This window comes from Drosophila mauritiana, chromosome 2R (genome assembly GCF_004382145.1).
Source record: "Drosophila mauritiana strain mau12 chromosome 2R, ASM438214v1, whole genome shotgun sequence".
Lineage (NCBI taxonomy): Eukaryota > Metazoa > Arthropoda > Insecta > Diptera > Drosophilidae > Drosophila > Drosophila mauritiana.
The window spans coordinates 22,886,947-22,897,436 of NC_046668.1; the positions used below are offsets into that span (position 1 = coordinate 22,886,947).

At 48.5% G+C, this 10,490-nt stretch overlaps 1 protein-coding gene across 1 annotated transcript; it reads right to left on the reverse strand.

Moving 5' to 3' along the window:
* Positions 1-232: 232 nt before the first annotated feature.
* Positions 233-9,407, reverse strand: LOC117135534 (secreted protein PRY1). Its single transcript, XM_033295805.1, has 6 exons — positions 9,329-9,407; positions 8,791-8,873; positions 7,980-8,689; positions 5,733-6,036; positions 5,064-5,429; positions 233-342 (listed from the first exon to the last, which is right to left on the reverse strand). The coding sequence occupies exons 1-5, from the start codon at positions 9,330-9,332 to the stop codon at positions 5,070-5,072; spliced, it is 1,461 nt and encodes a 486-aa protein (XP_033151696.1). The 5' UTR covers positions 9,333-9,407; the 3' UTR covers positions 233-342; positions 5,064-5,069.
* Between the last annotated feature and the right edge of the window lie 1,083 nt (positions 9,408-10,490).

The window sequence follows — 10,490 nt, forward strand, 5'->3', positions numbered from 1 at the left end:
CCAGTTCGTCACGCTCGCCAACTATCCACGTTTGCACAATGCCACTACACACACACACACCATGGGCCACATATGGCGTATTTATGCAGGATATATGGCAGCGGAGGCTTCCTGTTAGCCAACTGCTCTATTTGCATCGAACTTAATTGAAAACAAAATGAGAAATAAGAAAATAAACGCAACGCAAACACCAGCGGCGCTGTGTCCGCGTACAATTGGCAGCCACTGTGCTAGGTGTCAGTTGCAATTAATGGGCTCCGACCTGGCCGTTGTTAAACTTTAATTAGCTGCAGTGTGCGGACTCCTGATTGGGCGGGGAATCCCCGCCTGCCAGCGCGTCACCTGTGCAAATAGAAATGTTGAAAGGTAAATAAGGGCGGGCAATCGTTTACTCTGCGGCTGAGTGGGAGGAGTGTGCACATGTATGCCCACTCTCGCATAAGAATCACACAAATTATTTTAATTTTTATGCACGCTTTGTGCTCATGAAGTATTCATAGACCCTCCCCTCCGCTCCTGTTGGCTTTTTGTGGCTTTGTGCCAGGCTGCTCCTTGGAAATGCCACCCACGCCCAGGAGGCTACAACTTTTGTCAAGTTGCGCACACACGAAATAAATCCAGGTTGACATTTTAATTAATTTATCCCCCGACTTTGTCTTGTTAATAGTTTTGTATTTGCAATGTAAACCCAAAGTGCCAGCCGACCAAGACCTTTATCAACTGGATACATATGAATGCGCCCACGCACGAGGTGAAAGTGGGTGGAAGTTGTAGCACAAATCAGTTTGCATGCGCATAGAACTTTCCAACTTTCCCCAACGAGCCAGGCACCTTCCTTGAAATCCAAGCTGGGTATGCACGCCCTATGTCAGTTATATAAATCATATATCAAATATATATAATCTAGTAAGTTTGTAAAGTAGGTGCCTCTGATAACTACATAATAAAAACTAATGCCAGGCCAAAAAATTAATCTTAATGTGCATAGAACTTTCCAACTTTCACCAACGAGCCAGGCACCTTCCTTGAAATCCAAGCTGGGTATGCACGCCCTATGTCAGTTATATAAATCATATATCAAATATATATAATCTAGTAAGTTTGTAAAGTAGGTGCCTCTGATAACTACATAATAAAAACTAATGCCAGGCCAAAAAATTAATCTCAGCTGAGCATAATTAAAAACTCTAGTCCCCACTTTTCCCCCATTTGGTGTCAGCAACAGGCTGGAGATAGCATTTCACCTGTCAGCCTGTCAGCACGTACATGCATATATGTTGATTTGTGCCAAGTTGGCTCCCCCAAGATTAAAGGCGCTCCCAGAATTTAATTTAAGGTATCTGGGAGTCGAATCTGCGGCATGTGAGTTCCAAATTTGAATTTCAAATTTATGAAACTGCAGTGGAGGAGGCTCTGCCTTCGAGCAGAGCAGCTCCCTCAAATCTGAGGCACTTGCTCGATGCCCCAACAATTAGATAGCATACTTTTCGGGGCAGCCAAAAGGGGAGGCTGAGTCCTTTCGTCCTTTCGTCCGCCACTTTTATGTGGTGTAGGCCACTTTCGAGGGCCAGTGTCGAGTGTGGAAGGTTGCTCAGCTGGAATCGAGTTGTTGGCACAATTAGTGGGGGCGTGAAGGGGCGTGGCCGTTGGCGGCTTTCATTATCGAAACGTGCTTTCACTTTGTCAATGGATGTCGGGCGAAATGAATTGCCGGCGGGCGGGAAAAAGCCGCCCCAGCGATTGCAGAAAAGTTTTGTTTGAATAATTTCATTAAGATTAATTTTGGCAACAAAGGATCTGGAAAATTATAATTTATAATTAGCAGCCAGCAAAGCGGTTCTGTTTGCTTTTCGCCCTGCTTACGGAGATTTTATTGAAAATTTTAATTATGATTTTGTGTGCGCTGGCTCGTGTTTTTGTTATTGTTTTCGTTTTTATTTTTGTGTGTTTCGAGTTCGGCCGAAAAGTTTCCTCTACATGGGCAATAAATGAGGTTTTCCTGCCGCAGAAACAAATTAAACTGGAGTCGAACGCAGGGCGAGGTCAGTGGAAAACGCTGGACAATAAAGTTTAATGAATTACATTTCACTCGGCGGCGGCGCAGGACGAGCGGAAGGACGAGCCAGCTGCTGGTAATCCTTGGACAAACAGCCAGCGAAGGCGGAGCTGAAAGTCGAAAGGAAATGAAAATATGTCGACGGAAATGAGCATTGACGCCGTTGTCGCGACCCAGACATCCACTTTCGGGGTCCCTTCTTCCTTTGGTCAAGTCACATGCGCTGATTTCCCGGCCGGGCGGTGGGTCCGTCGCCCAGGCTGCCATTTCATCATTGTCAACGGCCGCAGAACATCGAACAAACAATAAATATTGTAAACAATTTGTTTGGCCTGGCTGGGGAAATAGAAAGCCATGGCAAATATTTGCCCACGCCCGAGGCAGGCCGAAGCGGAAATCGTTTCCTCCAAGGAGCCCAGGACGCGGGTTCCGGAAAACCGAGGGCGGGGCGCAGTGGAGGTGGAGGCCCCCATAAGCCCTTCGGGGCAATAAATTATCATCATCAGCAAATGGCAATGTGGTTCATCCTGTCGCCGCTGCTTCCCCAACAGACGCGCACAATTTCCAATTGCCATCCGGCCGTGCGATTCCCCATTCCCAGCCGAGTCCGCGTCCCAATCCCTATCGGAGTGCCAGTGCCCCAAGTCGGGGACTGCGTCCTGCCACGTAGGTAATGCGGCATTAATTAAATCAAGCATCATTAAGCGGGGCGTGGCTGTGGGCGTGCTGCGGCCGGGCTCTAATGGCAATTGCATTCGGATTTGCAGCGCACCGTGGTTAGGAGCACTTTGGACCAGCTAAACTGGCAATCGCAGACCGCAGGAAAAGTTTGATTTGGGTGCTGGGGTTCATTGAGTGGGGAACCACTTGGAGCAGAACACGAAATAGTTTTCCAGTTTCAGGTCGATAAGGTGCAGCCATTTGTATTAAAGCATTTTCCAGCGATTAGATTAAGTTTCATACCTTAATACTTGACTCTCATCCCATGCTTTTACATGCTTTCCTGTGGATCCACAAAGTGCAGGTGTTTTTATTGGATGGTAATGAAATTGCACCAGCGTCCGAATGGGAAATTGAAATAAAAGCCGGCCCACAAAATGTTTTAGCTCTGTGGGCATTGCGTAAAATTTCATTTGCAGAGCGGTTTTATGGCTGGCGCTTCCATCTAACTGTTTTTAGTGGGCAGTGGGAATGGGCTGCCCGATGGGCCATGTCGGACAACCTAAGGTAAAATGAGTTTTCAATAAAGCCCAGTGCCCGTGGGCACAAACTGCATAAGTAGCTCGCACGGGCAGGGCGCCGAAAGCCATGATTTTGGGCAAGCGTCGTTTTTAGTGCATTGTCTTCTGGCCAAGCGAAATGCCAGCGAGCGCCTGGCAAATGGCCAACAGCTGGCGCAGCTCTGGGTGCTGCTCCTTCGGGGAGCTTCGGGGAGGTGTTGGCCAACACCAAATGCACTTGATGTGTTGGCACGGCCACTCCCTCGCAATCGAGCACACTCACTTGGCCACATGCTGCACTCGAAAAAGTTGCGTGCTTCTAACTTGATCTGTCAAATGAGTACCAACCCAACTACCATTTTCAGCACCAGATGTAATCCGTGTGGATACTCTTACCATTTTCTAGAGTAAATTTGTTTTCATTTGCTTTCAAGTTTATAACACGACGTTGACTTAGCAACGGGATCAGCCTCTTCTCGCAGTGCATCATTGTAGACACTAAGCCTCCGGGGCTTAGACGGTAGGCTTTGGACGCTTTGGCTGCCAGCGAGCAGCGGAGCATGGCCATGGGATGACAGTGGGGATGGTGCGGGTATTGGGGATTGGCGGGCGAGGAGCATCCTATTTATTGCCACCGCTTGTAGCAGTCATTACTCACTCGGCAGGACTGGCTCTTTAAATTTCATTTCGTAAATGTAATTCGATTTAAGTTCCGCTCTCGACTTGCCATTTTTGCCGCTTGCCATCCTGATGGCAATGAATTTTTCATAGTTTCAGCCTGGCTTTTGAGCCCTTTGTTGGACTGCATTTCAATTGAATGGGCGGCTAACAAAAAGTCCTGCAAAATAAAACGAATGCAGCATGGAAAGTTTAATTCGGAAAAAGCGGGGGAAACAAACGGAAGTGCATGTTTTGCATATTGCTTTGAGCCCTCAACAAATATGGAAAATTTCCTGCTGTCGGTGAAAGTGTGTGTGTCTGTCTGCCTGTGTGTGTGGGAAAATCAAATTTGCCGGCCCTCAGCTTCCGAATCTCCTGGCTGCCCAAACCTCGAAACACCGCATTTCATTTGTTGCCAGCAATCGTCCATGCAAACAGCGAAACTTGACTAAATGCAATAAACTGACCAGTGCCAGGCCATTTCGCCACTGTTGCGGTCCGGAACCCATTCCGATCCCCCAGCAATTCGCTTGCCAAGCTCTGGCTAAGCTTTGCCAACTCAGCAGCATTTTTGTACCCCGCATTCAGTGGGTTCAAGGGTGGAGCGGTCCTCAAGAGTACTCATGATTTGTGAATCCAAAAGAGCTGGGGCAGTTGAACTAGGTACGAGTATATAGGTGTTTCTATGTCGCTTGAAAGGCAGAAATGACTGAAACCAAATTAAGTAGTCTGGAGTTCTAAGGTGGAAATGATTCCAAGGTCTGAGGTACAAGGTATGAAAGGGGTATCTCTTAGTCGAGAGCCTTTTTGTTGCCTTTCCGTAGAATAAAATGCAATCTTCTCATTTTTGCATAAGCCCCAATTTCAGTTTCACTCTCGCTGCCAGGAAACGAATGAGAAATTGCTGTAGCAATCTGCGAGTCCGCAGTGGATTTCGGACAGATCCCGAATCCCGGATCCCGGTTAGTGAGGAGGTACAGCCGGCGACAGGTGAACTCAAATCGGCTTGCCAACGGGCTCTGGCCGGTATACGGGGATATGGGGATATGGTTGTCATACAGCGCTCCGGAATTCACGAAATGCCCCACAAACAACACACGTAGTTGTGTAGCACGCCGGACACCTACCTGGATTTACGTGAAAGGACGCTCGGCTCCGGCGGCGGCATCTAGCAGACTCAAATCGTTGAATGTTTCACAGTTTTGCAGCACCTGGCTGCAAGTGGCGTTAATTAAATCAAAATCGATGGCCACCCGATGGCCCAGGGATTCCGATTGCGGGGGCGTGTGTGCGGCCGGGGAGTCCGCCTTGTGTGCAAGGTGGGAACCCGCCCCCAGCGGGCAGCAGGGCATCCGGGGCACATCCTGCTGCCGGGCTGCTGTCATCGCCGCCTGCAGCTCCTCCGCTCCGCAGTCGAACTCGTCGTACTCGTCGTCCATCAGCGATTGCTCCGAGTAGCTCTCATCGTCGTCGTCGCAGTCAAAGTAGCCGCTCTGTGGGGGAATGGTTGGTTGGTTAACGCTCGAGATTGAGCTCTTGATTGGCCAGGAAGCGGGGAGTCATCATTGCGGACATGCCGAACAGGGCAGGCGTACATAAGAAAACCTCACAGGAGAACACACAACCCAGATTTCAGTTCATCTCTATTAAGTTAATAAAGCTTAGCTAGCAAACCAATAATACTAAAGGCATTGTATATTCAGCAGTAAGTGTATCGAGACATAATGAATCATACCAAAATCAGGTGCCGTTATGGACCCTTCTACCGACGACTCCCCACCCCCACAGTTACTCACCTGGCAGTCCAGGCAGCGGCAATTATCACAGAGGCTGCAACTCAGGCCCAAAATGTCGGCTGCCTCCTGGTAGAGCTCGGAGCTCGATTTCACCTGCTGTTGTAGTTGATGGTGGCTGGCCAGCGCCGTGCTGGTGTCCTCATTATGCATGCTCCAGTTGGTCGGTTTGTTCGGCTGCCCACCACTTCCACACCCACTTCCACTGCCACTTCCAGTGCCACTTCCAGCCTCCCGACTGTTGCTCTGATTTTTCAAGTTGCCGCCGTTGTTGTTGCCGCTCGGAGTGGGTGGCTCCGCCTCATTGCTGTCGAGCATGTTAAATGAAAGTTTATTTAGCGTTTGGTTGACTAAACTAAACGCGTATCAAATGGCTGCAAGTGGCGTGGAAGGACTCGCAGCGATTAGCAAGGACGAGCATGGCCCCCATGCAAAGTGATATAAAGTGGGAAAGGAGCAGCTACGGACATGGTTATGGTAAGTGACGTGTGCCGGAAAATTAAGGCTCTATCGTACTGGAAATTATGAACAGTGCCTCAGCTCAACAGAAATAAAAAAAAAGGTTTTCAACTAACAAAAATATCCTGTAGCTATTTTTGTTGATTTAAAATCAGTAGCAACAATATAAATTCATATTAATAATACACATTGGTGTGTTATGAAAACAAAATAGTTCAAATGAAGTTGGCGGAAACCAAAAGATATGAAAAGAAGCATCACAAAAGCGCTTAAATCAGAACGATAACAAAGGCAAATCGATCGATAAAAGCGATAAATCACTGCGCGTGCAACACTTTGCCGCCCGCAAAAGAACTTAAAATTGAAACAATGATTCCCATTTAATTTGCGGCGACAATCGGACTGGGGCCATTTGCAGCCAGTGGCCACAATGAATTAAGCCACCTTCGGGGAGCCTTTAAGCCGCATCAGCGGAAAAGCGGGCTGCACAAGGCCGCGAAAAGCGGCGGGAAAAATGCAAAAGCGAGTAACTTTGCCCAACAAATTTCCGCAGTTACTTGGCGACACGAGTTGGGAGTTATTCCTGTCAGTTCGCTGGTGTCGCCATCCAGAAAGTTGATGAATGCGCGCCGGAGAGTTTCCGCCGTGGAAATGCCTAAGAAGGAAGAGGGGGAAGGGCTCTGCATTTTTCCCGGCTGACGTTTACTAATTAAATGCGCACAGGGCACTAATAAATCAAAGCGAAGCCGCCCTTTTCGCCCGGTGCAATTAATGAAATTTTCGCAGCCGCCTTTGCCAGCGAAAATGTTCAGTGAGCGAGCGAACTTCTGACATCATTATTGCAAAATGGATAGGTTGGGGATGGGGAGGGGGGAGGGCCCGAAAACAGTGCGTATGAGTGATGTCAGGGGACGGGTGTAGCTCGTAACATGTATGTAAGTGCAACTTGGGCGCCAAGTTTCGCAGAATGTGATTATTGCACTTCAATATGCGCCTTTATGGGCTGGGCGGCATCGGCGTTTTGATCAACTTCTTAAGTCCTCTTTAAGCGCCGATGCTTTCGCCTCACTTTATGTTTACGGCGACCGCGTTAATTTTTCAATTTCGCAAATGACTGCTGGGCGGAAAAGGCGGAAAGCGGGCGGAAAATCGGGTGGAAAGTGCGGGAAGCAACTTTGCTATGATGATGATGATGATCAGAACTTATGACTTCGTGAACAACGCCACAAAGTTTCCCCGATGCAACAAAGTGTCCGCTGACAGATAATTGAAAGCGCTTAGAAGCCGCAGTCCGGACAAGAAAGGCGCATTTGGCCACCAGGAGGCCACCGGAGAGGCCAAGGGGAATGACCAATCGATATCTGGAATAATGGCCGCGATGGGTTCAGCGACTCACTCGGCTATAAATGGCAACTAACGCCGATTGCTGCTCTTCAATAATTAATTATGAAATTATGAAATAATCGCATGCCGGGCGAGAGGGAATTTGCCGGTCCTCAGTCAACTTAATGAGAAACCACTTCGGCATGGCAACTAGGACCGCGGAACCAGCCTTGTCCCCCGGATTGCCGTCATAAAACTTGCCACAGTTTGCAGCGCGTTGCACGACGCCCTATAACATTTATGGGAATTTATAAGTTTTTGCGACGGCTAGGAGATTGCCACACTGACTCAAACGCACATACTCGCCAAATGCACTCGAAAAAATAAGTTGATATATAAAATTATTCTATTATATTGTATTGAGCTTAGGTGCGCTCCGATTTCTCCGAGTGTCTGGGTGTTACATACCTGATGGCACCAGCATCTTCCGGAACTGCCGCGTTGCTGCGCCATTTTTCTTCTTCGAGATATTTGAGAAACTTTGTCTTCTTGGCAATAAGCGCTGATTTGACATTGGTGCATTTCTTCTTTGGGAGCAGAGGGAGGCCACCTGCTCCTCCGCCTCCGCCCCCGGCTGACGAGGTAACCGCTCCCGCTGCGCCATCGAGGCATTCGCCACTCCGGCTCCGATTCCGGGCGCTTTGGAGGCCCACTCCGCCTGCCGCCGACAGGCAGCTATTGTTATGGTTGCTCGCGGCGGCATTGTTGTTGCTGCCACTGATGTGCATGTGGCTGCTGCTGATGCTGCTGCTGCTGCTGCTGCTGCTCTTGGTGCTGCTGCTTTGGTTGGTGTGGTTGCTGTGGGCGTGGGTGACATTTTGGCAGGCGACGCCGACGCTGCAATTGAACAGTTTTTGCAGGGCCGCCGTTGCCGGTGAACACATTGCGGTTGACATTGATGTAGCGACAGGATTTACGTAGTTTGCTGCGCCTCCCGCTGCTGCGTCCATGGCTGGTGCCGCTGCAGCTGCCGCGGCTGCTGTTGTTGCTGCGGCACTGCCGAAAGTTTTGAATTTATGCTGCAGGACGCCACTCGAGCAAGTCGCCCCAATTGGATTTGCCGCTCTGCTCCGGCTGCCATTTATTTCACGCTTTGTTGCCGCATATGTGCCATAGTCCTGCCAAGATGGTGGAGAGATGCGGAGCAGGGAGTGCCGAAGGAAGGACGAAAGAAGCTCAGATAGATGTGCAAGTGGACTCGCAGACTGGCAGGACTCACCCCATAGGAACCGTAGCTGGCATTCAGCACATAGATCGAGTTTTGATTGCTGCACTGGAAGACCATGTCGTCCATCGTTTGGGCTGCACGGGCAACGGAAAAGGGTTGTGACTTACTTCAATTGAATGTCGAATCGAATCAATTTTAAATATTTCATCTTAAGTGTTTTAAATCAAGAGCATAGCATAATTTAAGAGTATCTTATCTGTCTGACTCCCCTGAAGCAAATACATGATTATAAGGATAAGGGTAGCAGGGCTTTTAGGCTACTAGAACAGATTTGGCGTGATAGGAAACCGAATGAATGACCCATGGAAATCCCTACCCCAGCCGAGTCGAAAATGTTGCTTAACAAAATTATGCAAATTGAACTGTGGAATCAAACAGCAGACGGCGTTTCTGTTTCAACTTTCCGCAATCGAAAAGGGAAAATCCCCGGGAAAGCGCTCACGAGGGGCGGAAAAAGGCGAAAATTTAATTTAAATTCTTATTGCCGCCTGCTGATTGTGATTGTTTCTGGGAGGGAGTGGTTGCTTACCCATTGAGCATTCAATAAACTTGGTTTCGTAGATTTCCCCGGCCCGTGCCGAGGAAGGTGTTGTTGACTGCTGGCGCGGCACTGCGACGCCGGGATGACGGATCCTGTCCAGCTCCTGGTGGCAATCAAAGCTACAATTACCGCCGCCGTGCACGTCCAACTGGAGCGGAAACTTATGCGGCTGCTGGAGCGTGTAAACGTTGACTGCGCGCTTCTCGTGGCCTCCGCCTCCGATTCCGAATCCTTCGCCGGTGCTCCGCTTGGTCCGCCCGCTGGTCCTCCCGGAGCTGAGCCAGCTCGTTAGCCACAGGGATTGGATGTCTGCGCGAGGGAGGAGGAGAGAATATGAGGCACGGGCATAAGCAAATTTCATTCAAATGTGCTCTGTTCACGCATTCGGTTTATTGTTGCGATGCTTCTCGGGAAAATGCCAAATGGTTAACTCGGCCTGGCCAAGCATGATAAAATTTCGTTTGAAAGGCAAGTTCATTGAAATAAACAGGCCCCAGCCCGGCCGCCCACCCACTTTCGCCGGCAAACACGCAAAATAATCAAAATAATCCTTTTTTTGTTGGCCCGGCTCCGGCTCAGTTACGCCATCCGGGTTTCACAGACCCTTCTATTGTTGGCTTAGAGAGATTGCTCGACTTAGTCCGGCAGAAATGCCGACAATTACGCATCGCACACTCAATGTAATCGCCGTTGCCAGGACAATTGCCGAACGGAAAGTCATGGTCCTGAAATCCTCGAAGTTGAGAGCGAACAATAACTGAAATGGATGTATGACTTCCACGCGACTTACAACCTCTTTTTTCCCACCTAAAAATCAGTATTTTCGCCAAAAAAATCGATTCTATGATCCAAATTCTGAATGGTGTACTTTTTTCAACTCCTAATTACATTCCTAATCGATTGGCGTTCAAATTTGAAACTTAAAATTTTTGTCAATTTTTTTCAAATTTTAATGATGTTATCCCTTATAAAAATCGCGAAAATTGGCCAAAAATGGATTTTTGAAAATCTGCCAAATTGTGATAGGGAACTTTAGTATAGACCTTTAGCGGTGGAAAACAGTAATTTTTGTATGATTGTGACCCTTTTTGGCCACGTTATGACGGTAACCACTTATTTTGCGACCAAAAAATCAATAATTTCGCCAAAT

Bases quoted from the DNA above. Each gene is read 5' to 3' on its own strand.
- LOC117135534 (XM_033295805.1), bottom strand. The intron at 8,690-8,790 runs GTGAGTCCTGCC...CCATCTTGGCAG, and splicing joins CCAGCTACGGTTCCTATGGG to GACTATGGCACATATGCGGC. The intron at 6,037-7,979 runs GTATGTAACACC...CATGCTCGACAG, and splicing joins GAAGATGCTGGTGCCATCAG to CAATGAGGCGGAGCCACCCA.